The following is a 22,823-nucleotide window of genomic DNA, read 5'->3' as shown; positions in this document are numbered from 1 at the left end:
TGAGCAGATAGGTTTGACAACCATGCCCCATTAGTGTTGATGCATGGAGAAGATGCTGGTTCTGGACTCATAAAATACCACGGATCAGGGAGGGGGACGCTACAATAACACGGCTGCAACAAGCGTAATCAGCTTCAGGTTTTAAGAATAACTAGACTGGATTTATGACTCATGTCAGTTGATTTTAGATGCTGAATGGGCGGTATATGTCCTTTTACATATTTTACCAATACACCAAATATTGGCCAGCAGATGGTGATGATGCAACCTGCCTGTCTTGACAGGAACCTCCAACTGCATGTCAACCATTTTGTGATGCAGATTTACACAATATTCTGCTTCTTTTATGCTCTTATCTCAACAACTGTAATCTGAAAGGGTGACTAAAACCCCTTAAACATTTTATTAACCAATTAGATAGATTTTAATTTAAACGCAGTAAATTGATATATTTGAGATTCTTGTTAATTACTCAAGTATCTAATTGGTTTACCCCAGATAAAGTATGGGATTAATTAAAGAGTACAATTATGGATTTGAATGCATTAATGGTTCTTGAAAGGGTTTTCTGCATGGATTCATTGCTTTTATAAGGGGGATAATATTTACAGGTGCCATTTAAGCTCCTAAACTATGTCACTACACCTTTATATAATCCAATCCATGAATTATCCTTTAAAAACCTTGATTGCATCATTGTTGATGTTTAATTAAGGAATTGAAAGCTAAATTCAATGATTCAGTTTCATAGTTCTTTGAAATAAACACAGTAAATAATGTCTTTATACTTATATTTTATTAATTTCCACCGCACATGTTCAGGGAAACACATGTCAATATGGGTTTGTTACATGAATATCTATTGCACTATAGATATGTCTTCTTTAAAAATACACGTTATGAGATGGCATTCGACTGGCATTGCACCAATATAAATCTTTTTTTTAACAGGTTTGGCATGTTACTTTTAAAATGAGATATATCGAGACACAGAATCGTGGGCACACATCATGTACAGTACTTGACACTCAAAAACCCCAGAGCAAACAAAAACAGGGGCCCGCTTCACTCGACGCTGATTGGCTTGCAGCAGACAGCGCGATCCATTACATCGGTCTCCTGAAGGCAAATCAAGAGCTTGCTTTGAGGGAGACGAGCCTTTATCGGACTGGCTGACCCTGACGCATGTGATTGAGTGATAACTGAATTTCGATAAAGCGGCCTTGTGAACATCCACATCAAAGCAAGGACTTGAACATAGAGGAGATTTGGATAGTTGGTATAAATGCTATGAATCTTAATTCCACACAATAGCTTGAAAAATGTTGATTAGTTGAGCATGATGACTGGGAGTGCTGAGTGATGAAAGCTTGATTTTACCTGCCTGAGGAGCAATAAAATCAGCTCTGCACAGCAACAACTATCTGACCCCATTTAAACTCGAGGTTATCTCTTCTGGTGAGAAAAATTCACACTGTAGACGTCTGCCAAATAAACACTGTCACTTTAGGCAACGTAAAGTACCTGGTTAATGGAATACTTTGTCCCAAAAAAAGGAACTTTTTATAAGAATTGTATAAGAACGAAGAATCAAAAAACGGAGCAAAGTCCCGATGCTTTGAAGTAAATTGGGGCCGCGTTCAACAACAGCAAAACTACATCCAAATATCTGTTTACGAACTCTCACACAACTGGTGCAGGATAATCGTATCCTCTCTAAAAGCTTACTATTTAAAACACTTCCACATGAACAGTCTGAAGACGGTCTCCACTGGATTATCAGCCCATCAGAAAAATGTTGGCATTGCACGTTTCTGGAAACCGCGGAGTTGTTGAATGCGGACATTTTTTGCAGCAAGTGACGTAGTATATCGAGCGAGCGTTATTGAAAGTCACCTGGTATAATAACGAGCGTAACAACTGAGAAAGTCCTCTGTGGGCGGGTGGGTCAAACACGGGGCTTTCGCCCAGAAGTCCGCTCTGTTGCGTTGTTACATTAGTAGTAGAAGAAGCTAAACTTAACCAAGAACCTTGCCACATGGCATTTTGCGTTTCTACAAGCGTGATACGAGGCTGAAACATTCATGAAACATATTTTTGGTTCACAAATGTCTGCAGAAACCTAAAATGCCCAAAGAAATTCTGCCGAATACGTTGGGTCTATAGTATGGACTTGGAACACAGGAAGCTTATGATACCACGTTAAATTGCCAAAATGGATAGCATAGACTCAATCACACATAAACATACGCAGCAGTTATAGTTAATGTATAAAGGAGGTTATACAGGAAAAGACCTTTAGCCCATCGGTGTATGTTGAGATAGTTTCCTGCCAATCGTCGTCAACAGCCTTCACTAAATGCTTACTAGCACTTGGCTGGTGTTGATTTCCAACTGAGACACAAAGACGATTAATATGCATGTCAGGGTTTTGTGAGTTTGGTTGTGGGGAAAGACTGGTGTTGTACACACACTCAGTTTGTCCAGGACATTATGTCAGGTAGGAGCGAGGTATTTTTACAAATGAACACAAGAAGCGTCGAGAGGCCGAGGTTGCTGAACGTAGCTTTGTTTTAAAATTGTTTTTCATTTCGCGTAATGCAGAAAACAAGCAGATCCCCGAGCAGCAACACAAAACCCAGCTGAGTGAAAAACACGCCACACTTCCTTGAGATTTTCCCAGCTGAGAACATGCTCGCTGCTCCTCTAACCTGACGGTGTAAAATAAATTCTTTAATACGTTGTATGAGGAGTTGGCTGCTTTGTCTAATTGGCTATTAATGACATTTCTGCCACACTGGACGGCTCGGCACGGCCAGATTTATGTAACACTGCTGAATGATAATTCTCATAGCTCGGGAGAACATGCTAATCCGCTGCATAATTCATCACCGCACAAGCCTGCTTCTTCAGTCAGCTGATCAGTATTCACAAGGTTTAGCATGAGTTTGTTGTGCATTTCAGTGCTATTTAACTCCACCTACATTCACAACTAATTTCTTTTTAAATTCAGCTTTAACCTGCCTTCCTGGTCTTAATACAGTTTGTGCATGTTAAAGCCACTGCTCTCGTCGCTGGTAGTTGTTGCTGCTGTACATCATTGAAGCGTCTTGTTGGAATCTGTCAAGCCTTTTTGTTTCACAGCAAAGAGACACAAAAGTACAAAAAAACAACAACCAGTTCCTTGTCTCTTTGCACCGGCGTCTTTGGGGAAAGAGGTACAGCGGTAAATGGTTACATATCATGTTCTAACTATGGCATGAAAACCCAAACAATCAACACAAAATGTTACAGAAGTAGGCAGCAATGGTAGAAATCAGCATCTGCAGAGCAATAAAATACAGAACACACTTCACGGATCTAAGTACAAGACTTTTTTTTTTTTCCTCCAAGCAAACAATAAAATGCAAGCTTAATATGCGGTTCCATTCAGCTTCGTCTGCCCTTATGATAATGTAAGTGTGTGTTTATTGAAATTGCTATAGCGCAACACCTTGTTCACATCTTTACGCATTGCCGGGTTGAATGGGATGCCATTGGCAGCAGATTAGCTCCTCACTGTTGCTCTCTGCTCTGTTTCCTGAACACTAATGGACGCCTGGGACTCGGAATTAGCAAAAAACAAACGTCCGTGCTGTTTCACATAACTTGCAACCATCATCTCTCCACAATAAATGATCTGACAGAAATGATCCAGATTTAACACTTTGCCATTGATTGATAGTTTTATTTAATTATTTAAGGCGGTTTGCTCCGTAGCGCCGATATTAAGCAACTTTTACTCCAACGGAGCTGTGGGCGATGTTTTTTTTCACGTGCTGTTAAGTGTTTTGTTTCTGATGCTCTGGGGAGGAGGCAAGACGATGGCGTGTAAAAATATAAATAATAATAACGAAACAACGGACAAAGCTGTGAACAAGGCGTAATAACGACGTTTGATACCATCTGATTAAAAAGATGCAAGAAACTGCTGCGTCTGAGGAGGAGGTGCTGAGACACAGTGATGTTCGAAGATGAGCTCTTGCCCACCCGCCTACTTCCTGTCAAAAAGCTGACACTTCCTCCCAGCGATTGTTGTTAAGACTCAGGTGCACTAATTACAGCGCCAAGTCCGACCGAGGCTGCAGTATTCTGCCTCGACTGCAAAATTGTGCTTAGGAGTTTTTGTCCCCGAAGTGTTAAGGCTTTTTAAATGTCAATACCAGACATTTTCTAGTACTAATGAGCTATACTAATGAAGTTTAACAAGATGAATGATTAGATGTAAGAGCGGTATTAAAGGTTTATATATTCACAGATAAGCACAGTCAAGTCAATTTGAAAATAAGTAGAGGAATGGTGAAAAGAATTGGCCTGGTATTGGTGTTTTTTCGCCCCAACTCATACGATATGTTTTGAGTCAGAGAGGAAAGGTTCGCAAAGCACCTAATTATGGTTAATCGAACTCGCAAGACGTGTCAATTCATGGACAGTAACTCCTAGTCACTTTAGTATGAATTTCAAAGTTCTGATCTTATCAAGGTAGCTGCTAATATGTTGCTTTATGCAAGAAAAAAAATACAGAATTTTATCTCTCAATTACATTCTCTTGACTCTTTCTCTAAAAATCGATGTGGAAAAAGGTGAATTTTCACCGTCCAACCCAACCATGTAATTTGATGCTCTGCGAACCTAACCTCCTGACAGATGCTCCTCGTCTTTCTCGCATCGGGAGCCAGTAAGGATGAGGGGTTAGCATTAGCGGTAGCTGCGGTTAATGGAGCCACAGGGTGGCCATGGCGAGCAGGAGCGACGGCCCCAAAGTGGAGGCCAGGGAGGCGGCCAGGAGCCTGCCGTTGTTCACCAGCCTGAAGGAGATGATCTCCACCTTGAACCCGTCCTCGGTGGCCATGCAGCGGAAGACGCCTTCCCTCAGGGGCGTGTTGACAGCCGGTCCCAGGACGCAGAAGTCCCTGGAGAACAGGCAGGGATAGTTCTTGATACAGTTGTCTTTCTCCCAGCGGTAGGTGGCGTGGAAGGAGCGCACGGGGCAAGGGAGAAAGATGGAGGTGTTGGACTGCACCATCACTTCTCTGGGGGAAGTGCGACGCTGCTTCAGAGCTGGAGGGACAAAGATATTTGATTTTTTTTAATGCCAAAATAATCCTTTCGTATTGGGATTGTGAATATTGATTGAACTTCTGATCGTCATTTGTGTTACGTATTTTTTTTTCAGTAACGTAAATATGATAAAAGCATATTGTGTGAAACTTTGTTGTGTTTTGTATAATTCCTTTGCTCCAAGATATTAGTGAAAGATCAGGACACCTAGCTAGTACTCCTTAATATAAATAGATAGACCTTGTCACAGGACCTGTGGCATCGCGGACACAGCTGGAAATAAGAGCAGTGTTAAAATCAGGCAGCCGTCCCTCCAGAGGGGAGTAATTGTCATGATGAGTTGAGGTTATAACTGGGTTTTGAGCTTTAAAACAGGGCAGGTCATGATGTAAAAAAAAATAAAAAGAATTCTCCCTGTGGGTTTTTGGACTCTGCTCAATTATATGATAATCATCTTTTACTGAAGCTGCTCAGAAAAGGTTCCTATTTTGGTTTAATTGAGATACACAGAGAGAGTGTGAGAGAGCAGATAAGGGCTCACCAGCAGCTTCCCCACAAACCGAGGAGTTTGACTGGTCCAGGTTCTGAATGAGTGTCCTGTAATAATAATAGAGGAGACAAATTAGCAGCATTAAATAATCCCACAAATGGCTTAAGAGCCGGCACATCAACCCACTGTTACTCGCAAATTAAAACATGCACAGACAAATCATTCAACAATGTCAGGGAGGCAAAAGAGGAAGGAGTCAGCGGCTCATTACGGCACATGATTGATTTGCATATTTTCTCCAAAAATTGGAAATACACAAGATATATTAGATCCAAAGCAATTTACTAACCAAGCCAAACACGAACCGCAATTTCTTAATAGTAAAAACAAGTTTCATCCCCTCACAGTCAATAATCATCAGTCAGAGCACAAGGCGGATTGTTTTTTTACACGAGAGCCCGCTCTCCTCTCGTCAACTCGTCCAAAAACAGACGGCTCTGCAGCAGCGACATCACATCTAATCGTACCCGGTGGTGGTGTTGTATCCGGGCGGGATGGGGATGCACCTCCTCCTGGCCCGGTCCCAGCCGCAGTACGGATCCCGGGAAAGGATGCACTCCCTGCATGTGTCGCCATAGCGACTGCAGTCAGCCAGCGGCAGTCGCTGGACCTCCATCGCTGTACCGACATACAGGTGTCCCTGAGGGGGAGAAGATGCAATAGACTGAGTCACCAGTATGATTGGAATAAATCAGCCAGTCTGCTAAGTTGACAAGGTTTATGACACACTAATTACAAGCACTCAGTCTTCTGAAAATGTGTATTCTTTTTAGGGTAGCAGAGCCTCTGAAGCAGCTTTTAAACCAACAGGGGACAGTAAGAAACCTAGATTTAAACCCCAAATGAGGAATACCTATACATATGACATGCCTGGATAATGCCAACGGGGAGATTAACATCCCAGTCACCTGGTTTTGGGCATTGTACTTTTCAGCAAACCACTGATACAATGAATGTGGAATTACTGCATTCGGTCAGAGCAAGTGACGTAGTATATCGAACCATGTGCAACATTTAGGTATGATTGAAAGTTGCGTGGTATAATAACGAGTATAATAAGCAAGAGAGTCTGCAAAGGGTGAGACTGTTACTGTGATGACCTCTGTTTGTGTGGAGTGGAACCAAAAGTAAACCTTCTGTTACGCTTGTTGCTTAACGCTTAACACTACGTAAGAAAGTCCGCTGAGGGAGTTGCATTTCTGCGATAAATTGTTGCGTAATTATTTAACCTCGAGTAGTTTCGTCGGCCAAATGTAACCAATCGTTGTACAACGTTTAACCACGTGGCATTGTGCGTTTATTTATGCAAGCGAGATACGAGGCTGATGTGAAACGTATTCATGAAGCGTAGTTTTGGTTCAGAGACGTCAACATTCTACGTATTCTGTGCTTTGACTGGACTGAGGATTTAGCTACCTCATCAAAACATATCCTAGTTTTATTGAAGATAGACTGATGTGATAAATGTGATAATAAAAATCACAAATCACGTGTCATTTAGTTTGTAGTGAAACCAGGAACACAACTGAACCCCCCCCCCGCACACTATTCCTCATACCTTTTGGGAGTCGATGGCCATGTTTAGAACGGGGCCCTCATTGTGAAACAGAGAGTACTGAGATATGACGAAGACGCCCTCGCTGCTGTGAAGAACTTTGAGAACTTTGCCTTGGTCTGTGGAAGGAAGGAGAAGACATTGTAAATGGAGTGTAGGGATGCATCAACTCATCTGCAACCGCACACATACAGAAAAAGACCTCCTCTGTGTTGTAGAATTTCTGTTTTTCTCCTTTTTCTTTGCGGCCCCTGTTGTGCTTTCCAAAGTGTTTTATAAATACATGCATTTGACTTGGACGGCTTCCACTGTTGAGGTAGGCTGGAGGGCCATAGGCAAAATGGCAGGCTCGAGTTTTTCAGATTTATTTTGAACAAGCACTTGTGATGGAGAGAGAAATAACCTCAACCTTGGATGGAGCCAATACCAAAGACAGTTTGTAAAAGTCAAGTAATATTTGGAGTCAGGGTCAAATGTGGATCAATCACAGAAAGTTTCATTCCTGACAGACGATGGAGCATTCAATGTCCAAACACTTACGTTACCGCACGGAAGCAAAGCAATGTACTGCTGTGGACGGGGGGGGCGGCAACAAAAGGTATTTTAGACACCAAAGAAAATCGACATCAGTTTAAGTGTAGTATTACAAACACATTTAAGTATATTTGGAATATATTTTGCCAGTGTACCTTGCCATGAGATGAGCTATACAGTCTGTGCTTCAGATGGGGAACTGAAGTCATTAACCATGCTCTTGTGAAAGCCAACAGACTCCATTGAAAAAACAGTAATTTTACCTCGCAGAGCACGCATCCACAGCCGTACATTACTTTGCTTCGTGCTTCTTCAAGCTGTGGGCGTGCTGACCGTCATCTACTGTAGATAATTAAGTGAGCATGGATAGAGTACCCCACGTTTCTGGGCTCTGTGTAAATATCAAGCCACAAAACCCTCAGTATCCATTGTTGTGCTTACATGCTGCTCATTTATTAGTTGACTTGTGTGCAAACCAGCAGACCTCAGACCAGGTCTTCCAGCATAGATGCTCACATAGAAGCTCACATGATCTTTAACACTATAAAAGCTGCCCATGTCCCCTCTGTCTCTCCCTTCCTGCAGCTTACATCCGCCCTGCATTACTTTATTTTGGTTTGCACCTTCAACACCTCCACAGCACATTAACCACACGTCCATGCACTGCTTTCACTGCTGAGTCTCACACTTCATGGTTGATTGTTTAAAGTTAATTTCTTGCGTGGAGTCCCTCCTTGTCACATTCCCTAAGCAAGCTTGTGACACAGAAGAAAACGGGCCTAGATTTCTCACCAGTTGGACATTGAAGTGTGGAAAAATTGCCGTGGAAGCGTGTTACTTGCATCAATTATCTTCAAAAATCCATTTGGTTTTTGTGGCTGACATAATAGAGACACATGATTTACAAAGATGTGTGTTTAGCAAGAGCAGAAAGGTCTTCACTGTCCGCCTCATAAATGAGGTTTCTTCGATAACCGGCCTGGTGCAATTCGGTTCTTCTCTTCCACGTTGTACTCTGTGGGTCAATAGTGCGGTCCTGCTTGCAGCTTGATTTTGAAAATGAATAATTATGGAATCCTAATTGTAGCTTCGAGCCCTCACTCTGTTTTGTGCGATAGGCTGTCACACTAGTCGGCTGAGTGCAGCGTTACTCTCGCAGCCTGTCTGCAGCCTCGTGCTCTGCTCCGTGTTGTTTCTATTGCCTACCTTTTCTGGTGCAGAGTGTGATGATTTTTTATCGGACTGAAAGCCAATGAAAATCTTCTTCTACTCTTACTATTTGCATTCTGTAACTCATCGCCTCTTTCCTCTCCAAATAAAGACTTGACAGATGTAAAGGCTCCCTGCAGAAAGACGTTCTAACCTGATATTCTTCTGTCACGTCTAAAATGATTCTTTACCTTCCCCACTGTGAAAATGTGATTACAGTGATGCCTTTTTATCTCCCATCTTCATTTCCTGCATGCTCCCTGCACGAGGCACTCTCACAATGGTAATTATGCTGGCAGGTTCTGGCTGTCACTTAGACCTCCTTTGTCCTGAAACTGTCTCGTCTCTTTTTCATAAACTTCTAATCTGTTTCTTCTTGTAGTCAAAGATACCATTCCCCATTTCATCCATTTTATTCCATGTGATTCTTTTAATCCTGTCCACAGCTATTTTCAGCTCTTTTATCAAAGCTGTGTATCAGTGTAAAGATAGCTGCACGACATTCTGCAGAGCAAAAGGGTGACAATGCTGAACTCGTGCGACTTTTGCTGAGATAATCTGTTTTTTTGGGGTTTTATTTATCCAGGGAGAGTTTGCTGAGTGCACATATTCTGTTACAGCAAACACGCATTCCCTAGTACCTCTTTAACATCTATACAGTCGCACACACTCCTTATCTTAATGCTTTGAGTGCTGGCATAAAGATTCAAACTCGCCGTCTTGGTAAAAAGGTCCATTTCCCTTCTCTCTGAATTACAGCCTCTACACATTAACACTGAGTTACCATCACTCACTTCTTAAAAAACAAACCTTTTGATTCGTCTCTCTAACCTTTAAGCTACTGCCACCTCGAGTGTCGCAGTGTGTGAAAACAAAATTGCTTCTGATCTCAAACACTAAGTCAAGTTGAAACAAGTGTATGGCCCTGGCCTCACCCTCATCCCCGAGGGGATCTTTCTGCTGTATCGACTCCATGTCTGAAAATAAATAGTCCAAGCAGCTTTACATCTTCTGGTGGTCAATCTGTCAGGGAGTTACTGGAGGAAAAGAAATCTTTCACTACTGCCTGTTCTTTTGTTCCAGTTCCAACATTCGCCAGCCTTCAGAGACTAACTGAGCTCTACTAACCTGCCATACATCCTTTGTCACTCTTTAGGGTCCTGACACAACACACTCACAGTCAGACGCCTTCTGTTTGTTGGATTTCAGTGGTCGAGTCTAGATTTTGCAATGTGTGCAGCATTGATGGCGCAAGCTTGTCGCTTGTCAGCAGAACCAACTGACTTGCAGGGAATAAGTGATTTCACCCGAACTTAAGTTCATCGTTCCCCAACCCTCCGTTATTCTATGCAGATATTTTAGAGGAAAATGATGTTAAAAAGACAGGCATTGGACATAATAATAACAATAATAATACTAACAATAAATGTTAGTATCATTATTAATGTCATTTAATTTATGTATGTATTTATTTATTGATGTAAGTAAACAAAAAAAGGATGAAAAAAAAAGCCTAAAAAGTCTTAGAACTTTTTTCGGCGTTTCACAGAGATGTTTAATGTCAGTGTGACCTCTGGTTATAGGGTTACTCTGTATCTCTTCCAGTAACCAAAAACTCTACTCTACTTTAAAAAGGAATCCATTTTCTCAGGCCTTGAATTAGTCTAAACTATCTTTAGACCAGGTCTTACATTGCCAGACGTTTTTGAATACAGCGCTGTATTTCCAGCTGTATTGCTGCAGATATCACCGGGACTTAAGTCACTTCTGACCAACAGGGACTCCAATGAAACTGAGAAGACCCACATGAAAATACCTAAACTACCAACCGTTAACTGAGGCATCGAACCCCAGTCTGTTTGGAGGACATGACTCAGAGAAAGGACATATCACCAAAAACCAAGATGCTACAAAATCATTTGAGTTCCTCTTGAGTGTTGTTGAAAGAAATCAGGTCATAAAACAGCTTTCTGTCAGTCTGACTGTACTACATTGAGTGTTATGAGAATGAGAATGTTGTGTTATTGAAGTAGCTGGTTATTATATGCATAGATTCTGCTGAATTATTTGCTGTCTGGTGATCAGAAGAAAGAAGAATTAACTGTGTCAAATCCTGCAGCGTTCTGTCAGCTCGCATCTTACAGGGGAAGTCCCCCCGAGACCAGTCAGAAAGGGTTTAAAGCACAGAGTGTACGGTTAGATATTTAGCTAATTGGGACTCTGCATGGCACCGTCCTGTCAGTTTGTTCGAGGTCAACATTTTAAAGTGAATTCCTTTAGCCTCCAAACAACATCATCACTTCGCCAGACAACCGTGACTGGAATAAACACCATGTGTGTGGGAAATTAGATGAGTAATGTTCTCTGCTTTTATTACGGCCACCAACAAGGCGCCCTAATGCGTGGCACCCACGGTCTCGTCTCTCTACTTGAGTTAAAGCCGAGTGTTCGCTTTGATCAGCCGAATATGTAGCGACACCGATAGGAATTTAGAGACTTTCTGTGTGCTTGTCTGCACTCATACTGTGCATGTTTACTCTTGTGCACAGGTCTCCCTTGAAGAAGAGATTGATCTTAATGAGACTACCTGTTTGTTTAAATGAGGTCCAACTCACAGAGCGGTATACAGCTCTGGCAAATAGAGGTACACATGATGAGGATTAAAAGGCTGCCACAATCAGCACCCACATCAAGCATTTGGATTTGGATTCATGCACGCGTCACATATGGACCAGCTGGTCGACTTTGCGTTCGCATCACAAACAAACCCTGTGTGGAAGCAGACACCCAGCCAACTTCTAAAGTTGCTGTGAGGAACTTTTAACTGCATTAAACAGTCTGGAATGAATACTGATGCCTCTACATGACCTTCACAAGTTAACCAGACCATCAGAGAGAAGAGAAGAGTCGATTTCTATTTAGTAAATAGTGCTCATCATCGGGGCCACAGGGTCAGATTCTGGTGAAATCAGATGAAATCATGCAGGTTCACCAGAAACTCCTTCAGCTCAGACTCCAGCGGGGCCTCCAGCAGAGACCGGTCCACCCAGATCCAGCTACCCTGCCGGCTTTGGCCTGCAGACCGGGAGGAGAGCCCAGCGCCCGGCACCAGAGTCTCCTCCTCCTCCTCCAGGAGCAGAGCTTCTCCTCTCTGCTCCTCTGGTCCCCGCTGGGACCCAACACCGACACCACGCTGCTGGAGACCCAGGATGTGTTGTTTGGCCCGCTGGAGGGAGGGGAGCCACAGGAGCACCAGGACCAGGATTGAGAAGGGCAGAGTGTCAGACCCCTGCTGCAGTAAAATTGGAGGTTTTCCAAAGGGCCTCTGGTGCTCGGACACACTACCACTTTCATGCACAGGGACCGCCGGAATCAACACTAAATGAAAGTTCCCTTTAGTAGCTATCAGGTGGTCTCGATGTGGTTGTTAAGTCTGCATCAGAGAGACATTGAATCACAGTGTTCTCACCAGACCAAACTAAACCGGACCCAACAGGAAACATGCACCACAGTTCAATTAAAGTGCACTTAATAGATTTCTGTCTTCAGCAGAGGGAGCCTCGCTGAGGGTGACCTCATCCCCGATGAAGATGTTTAGTGTTTGACCTCTACATTTGCCCGCGAGGCTACCTCACTAATATGTTTCTGTCTCTGAGCTCGACTTTGTGAAGGATATTCATTGGAATTTCCATGGAAAGGGAAGACTAACCCTGGTTTAAGCTGCTCGAATGCAACCATCCATCAGGAAAAGCTGTCCGTCCGTCCGTCCGTCCGTCTGTCTGTGTGTCTGTCTGTCTGTGTGTCTGTCTGCCCCACTCACCAAAGATTGGATTATTTCGAGGAGGGAGCTTCTCTCCATGGGTTGTACAGATACATGGGCATGTTTGGAATTAATTGTGCAGACTGATGATCGTGACATTTTTACAATCCTGTGAATATTAATAGTTGGTGCCCTGACAGTGATGCAATATTGAACAGGAGAAAAAAAGGAATGCGATCAAACCGGAATTCAGAAAAGATCAGAGGAGTCAAGCACGAATTATCCAACGGGGTTCCGACCTCGAGGGGCCTCCGGAGCCCCCCAACTGTGGCCTCATCCTGTCTTTGCTTATTTTTTTCTTATTTTTTTAATCAAATCAAATTAATTAATTTTGTGTTTGTATGTTGGAATACAAACCGATGAATGCAAAGTTGCTTTTGCAAACGAGAAAGATATTAGCATTGGTTTGCTGGCTGTGTCCGTGCCATGATGATGATGACAAGTCAGCTGACTGTCAAGTTTGACTGACATCACTTTCAAAGCTACGCTAGCTGTGAACAGAAAACGGTGGAGGAGCCAAGTGAAAGGATAACAAATACATTGTGCTTCGTAAGAACATGCCGATGATGATGGCGACTTTACATATGACATCCATTGCACTTCCATCCTGGGAGAGGGATCCCTCCTCATAATCTCTCTCTGAGGTTTCTTCCTTTTTTCCGCTGTCAAAAGGTTTTTTTCCTCTTCCGATACGAGGGCCCACGGACAGAGGACGTCGTATGTTGTACAGATTGTAAAGCCCTCTGAGGCAAATTTGGCATTTTTGATGTTGGGCTAAACAAATAAAATGGAACTGAATAGAATTGTAAAATATAACATTGAACTGTGTCCCTCCAAAAATGGAGAAAAAGGATATATATATATATATATATATATATATTTATATATATATATATATTATCATCATCATCATCATCATCATCATCATCATCAGTTTCATATATATATCAGCCTGTCTGTGTGTCCTTCACTCGATCTACTTCACACTTGGTGGGTGTTTAGCCGAGGACCCCATGGAGTGCTCTGTCGAACGTGGGGTGATTTGGACATGTAACAAGTTTAATATTAATAAACGTGGAATAAACAAGCGGACAGCGCTCTGTGTAGCAGCAGGGTGCGGAGCTTCACAGCTCTGTGTACCTGAGAATGTTGTCTGCAGCAGAGCTTTACAGGTCTTTTTGTTTCCAATGCAGTTCGTCCGGGACCGGGAGCCAAGCAAGAGGCCTGTTCCAAATGGCTGCGATCGGCCACTGCACTAATATTTTGAATGCCACTCGACTAGAGGTTCATCTAATATAAAACACTGTAACGTTACTCTGAGCAGGCTAGATTCACCCTGTACACCCTGTTCCTCTGGCGTCAGACACCAGTGAGACTCACTCTGCTCTGGTTTCTTTTCAGGCCACCGCAGAGACCCTCGGCTGCTCACAGCCCTCCATCCTCTCCTCCTTGTTTCTGACTCAGTTAGTGAAGCTCACAGCGAGAGGCCAATCTCACTTCTTTAACACTATGTTGTTGGTTGTTTTTTGTGTGTGTGTGTGCTATTATTAGAAGCAACCCAGAACGACAAGCACACGTCCACTGCAGGAGAAAATTGTGCTCAGGAAGATGACACTTGCTCATCTTTTTGGGTGAACTTCAGCTCGGTGAGACATTCACGCACGCATGAGCATATGACTTGTGATGGTTGCCATGGTAATCTCCCTGAGGCACAATGCAATTTTGTGAGCAACTGCTATCGGCAACAGCAGCGGCTCAGCGTTGCTGCTCTGATCAAAGAGAAAACAGTCGTGTGAAGGCCAGGAAGCGTTTGAATGGATTTTCCACAGAATACATTTTGACTTTGCATCATTTTTTTTCCTTCTATTCAAATTAAAATAAGAATTCAAACATATCTTTCAGCTCTACGTTTTATTGTTTTTTGCATTAATTAAATGTCTATGTTGTTATTTTGTATTCTTGTTTTTCATTTTGCTGCTGAACTGGAACCTTACAACCTCGCTGTACAGTAGGACTCACTAGTCCTGATATGAGAGCAAATGTTGCTGTCCAAGTTCTTAAAAAATTCAAAAGAAAATCTATTCATTCTTATTGCCACAATAACTGACCACCAGAAACGAAGCAGGTGCGGTCACATGGGTGAGATAATAAATACAGAAAGGTTTAAGGATGTTTTACATATTTTCTTTCAGACCCATTACCAGCAGCAGCTGTTTTCAGCTTTGATCAACCAACTATACATGACATGCTTAGCACCAAACAGCAGAATGACAACGTTAACGACTCGCTGAGGATGAAAATTAAACATCTGGGCAGCCAGTTTTTGCAGCACATGAGGCCATTTGAAGAAAGCTCAAGGCCATAGCAAACAATTCCTCAACATGAAAATGTAATCCGTCCCAACAGCTCAATCTTTAACACACACACACACACATATACATGCACACACACACACACACACACACACACACACCTGTTCCGAGGTACAGGACGCTGTAGTGCTCATCGTTGACCGCCAGGACGATGTCTGCCACAGCGTGGGTGATTTGGTCGTCCGTGGGCAGGTCGAGCGGAGCCACGCCGACTGGCCGGATCACGTCCTCGATTTCCGGGTGGTATCTGATCACCCCAAGGTTTTTGATGTCGTTGTGACCTCCGGACGTTGAGTGTTTTCGGACACACTGAGAAGAGAAGTGATGTAATCGTTTCAGACCAGGCTGGGCACTTGAATACACAATATGCCCTTAAACAAAGAGTTCCAAATTGCTTCTCTTTTATCAACTTGTGCCTTTCAAAAATAGCACTTCAATCTTTTCACCAGAAATGAAAGGCTGACTCATGCAATTGCGTATGTTTTTTCTCAGTGTGACAAAAAGAAAAGAAGGAGAAATCTGGTCATATTTTCTTACCATCCCAGGGCGACTGCCGATGAATGGACTGCTGTAACCCTTCAGTTTGGATGTAGAGAAAGCCTGGTCAATATCTTCGATGGAGTAGGCACAGATCACTGTTTTGCCCCTGAACAAAGGCAGAGCGAAGAGTAATTACACTAACCACAAAAGCAAGACGAGTGGTTGTGAGGAACATGCAAGAGAGCACAGCTAGAAATCCACAGACAACTCAGTCCTCTAGAATAGAAAATGTCAATAATCCACGGCTCGTTTTAGGGCAGTGGACACTTTAAAGTAAAACATCATAATCTCTGGATATTCTGAATTACGCCTTATTCCGAATACGCCGATATTATTTTGGTTTTAGGAGCATTCTTTGTACATGTACAGTATACAGAACATTCAGATATGAGTCTCAAAGGGGGTTTTAATAGCACTCTGCGACACACAGCTTCTTTTCTATTCACGACCAGCTTCATGAGCCAAAAGTTTGCAAAGCTGTAGTAGAGATGCGTATTCCAATAAGCACCTGCCGTGTCACTTTTCCATATTTTGACGTGACAAATCTTCTGTTGGTGTTCCCAACATAGAGGCGATTAGAGATAAAAAGGTTTGATTCCATCAAGTCCTTCCTCACTGCAGGAAAAATAGCATTGTGTCTTATTGTGCCTTTAGAACTTGTTTGTGTTTTTAACACGGAAAAATAATTGCTTTTTCTCTATTGCATTTTGAAAACTTGTTTCTTTTCTGAATCAAAATGTGTCCACATGAGCAAATAATACATTTGACAGGACGGGAAGCAATTACAGACATTTCTTTATCAATGTCTTGCAGCAAATCCCAATGTTTCCTGTACTTGCATTATCAGATGTGTGCCAGCTGATATTAATGCTGGAACATGATTTGCAAACTTTGAGAATAATTATTTGGCAGATTCTTATTTCCACGGAAAACTGAAATGAAACGGAAACGAAACACCGACAAGACACATTTTCAAAGTCTGATATAATGAGAATCACGAGTGTGTGGGTGTGTATTTTGTGTGTATTGTGTGTGTATTTTGTGTGTCGGTAGGTGTTGCTGGTATGTGGTGTGTACTGCTGTGTGGGTGGATGAGTGTCAGTTACTGTGATATTGTGTAGCTTCGTTTTATATATCAGTTTTTTGTCATTCTATTGAAGAATGTTCTGGAAGATTTCTGTATACAAGTAAATATTACGTCTGATTATTAAGTCAATATTAAGCCCTTGGTTATGTTTGCTCTCCTCCTTATATACTCTACACTGGCACTACGGGATGTTACTCCTTTGAATTCCTGAATACTTTAATTATACATCTTCAACTTGTGTTGCATTAGGTTATTGTATTCATGTTATGTGTTATGCTTCTACGGACGGCACTTATTCAGAACGTGCATGGGGGTCGCCGGCATGGCCATTCATCTTATACTTGTAAACAGCATGTTCATCTTTCTTTTCATGTCCACTTCCAACTAGCCTCCAGACAGGAGTTGAATCAGGTAACCTATGTCTACCCACAATGCTGTTCTCTGTTCTGTGCTCCAGCTCACCATGCGTTGGAGAACAGGCCGTACAGGACTCCGGCCCTCTTGTCCTGCGCGGTCAGCACCACCGCCTGCTTCATGTTGTTGTACTGCTGCTGAGTGTTTCCCGCGCCGCACATCACCCGGGCCTTCATGAAGGTGGTCCATGAGTCCGCCAGCAGGGCTTTGATGCCCCCTTCATCCACCTGGAAATGACATAAAAGGACTGTGACAACAAAGTCACAGTAGGGCATCCGGTTTCACTTTGTGTCTCCTGCCAAGTTGTGACATTGACACCGTATCCAGGATACCTAGAGTCCCTTCCCCCCCCCCCCCCCTCATAGACCCTTTTACAGTTGGCAAACAATGTTGATGTACGACATTGTTGCCACCTCTGTTGCCAACATGCGCAAGCATATTTTGATGCCGTCGGTAGTAAAAGGGTCCATAGAAATACTCTGACATTTTAGGAGGAAAGATGTTGATGTTTTATGTTTATGGGCGTTCAATACACAGATTGGTCCAAGATGTGTGGCCAAGCCAAATAGTTAATAAATGCAGCAACATGCTTGCATGTTTCCACCCTGAGCAATGCAGCAGCAGCAGCTGCTCTGTATTGTACAGAACCTTTAGAAATCCTACCATTTTCTATTCTGTGCAGATTTACTGCTCGGGGTATAAAACCAGAAACATGTTGAGAAAATGTAAAGTGGACAGTAGAAAATAAACTAAATGATCGTAGTACTATATCATCTTGCGTTATGTTGCATGTTCACTCAGCACTTTTGGGATTTGTTCGTATTCTGAAGCGTTCTCTCCTTGAGTTCTTAGCAATTCACTCAAACCAGTGGTTTTCTTTTGAAACAGTATTTATACCAAATCTGCTCGTCTCTACCAATTAATCAAATGAAACGATCTGAAAAGGGCAAAGCACTCTTTGATTGCATGCTCACAATTCAGATATATGCAATGTAATGGAGAACCAGCAAAGGTAGAACAAGAGTTTGTGTATGGACCTGGATTTGTGCACATTTCCCAAAACACGGGCGTGAAAGTGTGATTTTTACCGTGCAGATTCGGCCAATGCGGGCCTTGTAAGGCTCCTCGTCCACTCTGGCTGTCTTGTTGATCTCACTGAAGAAGAAGTAGATCTCCTCCTTGTACTTTATCGTAGACGGGATTATGGCTGCACCCGCAAACTGTGGATCTGGTGATGACATTTAAAAAAAATTTGTTTCTTCTTCTAGTGTCTTATTTCATGATTACATCCAACTTTTCATGCCGGGACAGTTCACTCCAAAAAAAATCCAAAATATGTATTTTGCATCTTACTTGTAGTGTTATTTATCGACCGAGATTGTTTTGGTGTGACAAGGACGAGAGGCTCGTGGTCGTGACAGCGTGAGATGTAAACATGAATGGCATCCTCCCCTACTGAGCAGGAACGTTAGCTAGCTCAGCGTTGCTAAGTGAGCTAGCAATATCGTGTATGCGTGCTTCCTTTTGCGCTGTGATACAGTTGGTGGGTGTAGAAATAAAATAATTTAGATGTCAAACTGCTCACAACAAGGATTGTGAATTGTGAAGTAACCAGGTCATGATTTCTGGAGAGAGACACTGATTTTGAGTCTTTCAAATGTATTTTTTTGCAGTGCCATCTAGTCTCTCTATATTGGAAAAAAAAGCCGGCATCTTTACGGCGAATATCTCCTAAACTAGACAACTCACAGCAAAATATTTTATGTTGATAAATAGCACAACAGGTTGGTGGAAAAATATGTATTTTCGAATTGGGGGTGAAATGTCTCTGTGTGATAATCAACAGGCTGCTTTCAGTTTCTGTATCGCATTTTTGTGTTGTAAATATCGTGACCCAAACCACAAACACAGTGACAGTGAATACTCCTCCATGTTGTTTCTCCCCATGGGAATGATAGTGGGTGATTTACAGAGAGTACCGCCCACCATCTCCATATTCATTAATCTAAACCGCCACGGTTTCCACGTGACTCCCTTCCTCCTACTCACTCAGCAGCCAAATGTTCTCTGTCTTCAGGAGTTTCTGGGAGCCAAACGTACGGCGGATCGAGCCGGCGTGACCTGCCACCGACGACATGGCGGAGTACAGGCTCCCATCTGAGACAGCGAGGAAGAAAGATGGAGAGAAAGGGAGGGTAAAAAAAGAAAAGGGTACAAAGGTTAGACAGGGAGGCAGGGAGATTGGAGTGACACAGAGGGGGATTGACTGAAGCTGGAGGAGAGGAAGATACAGAGAGAAGGCATTAAGCACAGAGAGGGAAGAGTAAAGGCAGGAAAAAAGGAGGCCCAGGAGGACGAAGGCAGAATTAAACAACAGGGGAGGAGAGGCAGAGCAAGAGCAAAGAAGACATCAAGGCAGAATAGCTGACTGCACTGACAAGCAGCCACCAATCACCATATTCTTCTAACCCCACTTAGAGCTCTGTCTCCATAGCAATGCAGAAGGGGAGCGTTTGAAATGGTAGCAGCAGCAGCATCTTCATTAGGACTGATTGTTATTAAAATGCTGCTCGACTAAAGCACAGGGTCGGATGGTTGCTTCAAAAAATCGATCCCCATTTTGGAAGAGCGCCGTCCTGCAGCGCCAACTAACCTCTCACTAATCTCTCAGCGTCTCTACAAACAATCCATCTCGATTACATGCTGTCCGTCCCTCATCGTGCACTGTGTACATTGGAAGATCGTTTTTCATTTAGAAACATCTCTGTTGAGATAATGTGGCTCGGCACTGCTCGATATCACATAATCAGGAGTTCTTTTTCCCCCGTGGAGATGTGCAAGGCACTACATGTCTGTGTGGTGACCTTGTGTAATTGATGAATTGCACCCCTAACAATTGCTTTTTATTTAATTCAATTCAGCTGGATTTGCAAAACACAACTGTGACACCAACCATTGGTTTGTGGACATCCATTTTGAATCCTCGAGTTCTGCATTTTGGCTGCCCCTATCTTGGTTTCCGGCTGTCGCCATCTTGTTTTATTGCAACACAAGAGAGGGGGAGCTATGTACAACCGAATGCTGAATAAGACATTTTTAGGTGACCAAAATGGGACAAATAATCTTCATGAAATGAAAACGCACTATGAAAGGGTTAACGTTGTAAGACGGAAACGCGGAGGATAGCCAGATTGGACGCTGTGGTAACGATCTCACAATCACTGTGTAGCCCCGCCCTAAAGCATCCCCTGCTTTATGGTCTGTTTGACTCTAAATGGACCATAATTTGCTAAATGAACATCATGCTGTATTGAAGAAGACTTGAAACTAGAGATTGAGATCATAAACTTAGCAACCAGATTTACCGACAGCAGGTAAAATGTGTAGGCAGACATTAGAGTGGGAATATTTGCTGGTTTACTGTATAAACCAGCAAATATTAGTGTCTACCTGTGTCATAATTATGCCCATTTAAATGGAAAGTTATACTTTGTTAAGTATGCTTTTCACATTTCAAATGCTTTTTCAAAGCTGGAAGACACTTCCACAAACTGAAAGCATATTTTTTCACTAACTTTAGAGCCCATCAGACTTAAACTGTCTCTGCCAGAAGCGTAATATTTTGGGAGGCCAGTTATGGCTGCATGATCGAGGACCTCCTGGTCGCGGTGAATCACACTTTCTCAAAACATGTTTTTATTGCCTGTTTTATCCTGCCATTGATTGCCTGCTGACTCCTCACTCACTATTCTCAACCGCCCCCAAACCTCTAGTGACTGCAAGTGATATTGCAGCTAAGTGCATCGGCGCCTCGCAGCCACGGCTCTGCAGCCAGGGACCCAGTTTAAATGTTTTTAAAATTGTAATTCTGCTAATTATCCCCATTTTACTAACTTTATCAGTAATCTGATTGTGTTTTTTTTTTCCTTCTGTAAATGTATGGAATAGAGTCACCTTTCAGTTTTATCCTCATAACCTGTATATTCCTCAACTAATGGAGTAATGGAAGTAAACCTGCAGGGATGCATACAGTGCCATGGCTGGTCCCATTTTAAAGGATTTGTCAGCCTGTTGAAAAGGATATTGTTGTTATCAGAAAAAAAAAATATTAAAAATGTTTGATTTCACAAAGCATAAACATTTTTTCTTCTTCTCTTTTGCGTGCAGGAGTCTGTAAAACGTGTCTGAATTACTTCTGAATCTGTCCGTGCAGTCAGTTCAACATTTAGCAATGTTTTACATGAGTTCTGTCCATGTGAACGCACAACGGCAGATGGCTGACTCTGGTGTGTTTGGCAGTCCGGGTGGTGTGATCCCCGAGTGATGTTACACTTGGAAATAACATACAGTATATGATCTGCTGAGGCACTGCAATAAAATTGGGTCATATTGGCCCTGTGTTGTTGCTCTTCTTCATATTGAAGTTGGGGGGTAACAAGATGGGACGGGGGGGTCGAAGTATAGAGGGTGTTATATACCTTACAGATTGTGACGTCCTTTGAGCAAAATAAAATGTGTTTGCGGTAACGCTTTGAATCGGATTTGTCCAGTTCTCTTGAAAGAAACCCCAAAAGCGATAACTGTAGCTCCTCTTCATCTTCTTCTTCTTGCTCTTCTTCTTTTCTATGCAGCTACATACTGACACTCTAACACGAGGAGATGAGGGCCTTGATTCAACCGTGTGGTGAATGGTTTCATTCACTCGATAGTTTTCAATTAAGTGAGGCTCCTTTTGTTGAAAAGGTATTAAAAAGCTACTCACGTAGATTTATAAATTAGAAAATACTGTCCGGAGTTTAATTCTTTGAAGAATATTGTGACTTACCAATTGAAAACCCACCTCAACATTTATTCTTAACACAGGAGAAAGAAAACTAGCAGAATTATGTTTCTCATTGCAGATATCGACCGATTAGCACGGCACATTATAATAAGGCAACACATTAGATCTTGTTAGAGGTAAAATACATATGTGTCAGCCAAGTGCTACATGATTTAATAAAATCTACTAACACACCGGTCTTGTAGAGGATTGGCTCTTTGAACTAGCGTGAGGTACTTTAGATAAAAGCATCTACTCATGTGCACGTTATGAATAGAGAGCGATAATAAGAGATGGATCACTGCCGAGCCCGAGACTCACAAGTGTCGCTTTGCTGCTCCCGACTAAAATGAGCAAAGTTAATACAAAGAGCCGAAGACGGCTTTGTTCCAAAATAAGATATTTGAAAAAGTGACACCTTTCTTTCTGGTCACACCCACTCTTACAGAGTGGAACTCAGAGACACACATAACCTCATTACTTCCTGTAGTAATAATCCTTTTTACTCCTTCTATTTGGGCCTGGTCACACCAGCATTTTATAATGGCAAAGTCAATTCATTGAAGTGGTATAACCACAATCAAAGGCTTTCCTTGGTAAAAAACGAGCCTGACTTTGGTCAATGTTGATGCAAATTGGTACAGTTCAAAAATATGATGCAGCTATCATTTGTCTGATTATTATAAATACCTCCAAGTTAAATTATGGCTTTTTATAGCTTTTACGGACAGTTGAGATCAACAAATAAACCAAAATAAACCACAAAATACATTGTTTGTTAGACCTATAGGTGTGATATGATTTAATGTCCATCTCTGTA

At 42.4% G+C, this 22,823-nt stretch overlaps 1 protein-coding gene across 1 annotated transcript in view; it reads right to left on the bottom strand.

Annotated features, from left to right (window-relative positions):
• Positions 1-777: 777 nt before the first annotated feature.
• The window catches only part of LOC116394299 (semaphorin-7A), a 36,087-nt gene continuing 14,041 nt past the window's right edge, over positions 778-22,823 (bottom strand). Inside the window, exons 6-14 of the mRNA XM_031867296.1 lie at positions 19,231-19,338; positions 18,270-18,409; positions 17,230-17,408; positions 15,678-15,786; positions 15,242-15,449; positions 7,209-7,324; positions 6,118-6,290; positions 5,642-5,697; positions 778-5,100 (exon numbers count right to left, since the gene is read on the bottom strand). Coding sequence (XP_031723156.1) covers positions 4,754-5,100; positions 5,642-5,697; positions 6,118-6,290; positions 7,209-7,324; positions 15,242-15,449; positions 15,678-15,786; positions 17,230-17,408; positions 18,270-18,409; positions 19,231-19,338 — 1,436 coding nt within the window. The 3' untranslated portion in view covers positions 778-4,753. The remainder of the gene's footprint in view (positions 5,101-5,641; positions 5,698-6,117; positions 6,291-7,208; positions 7,325-15,241; positions 15,450-15,677; positions 15,787-17,229; positions 17,409-18,269; positions 18,410-19,230; positions 19,339-22,823) is intronic.

The sequence above is a fragment of the Anarrhichthys ocellatus genome, unplaced genomic scaffold (assembly GCF_004355925.1).
Source record: "Anarrhichthys ocellatus isolate YVR2014 unplaced genomic scaffold, GSC_Weel_1.0 scaffold39, whole genome shotgun sequence".
Lineage (NCBI taxonomy): Eukaryota > Metazoa > Chordata > Actinopteri > Perciformes > Anarhichadidae > Anarrhichthys > Anarrhichthys ocellatus.
The sequence above is the reverse complement of the archived record's forward strand: the minus strand, read 5'-3'. Positions and strand labels throughout refer to the sequence as shown.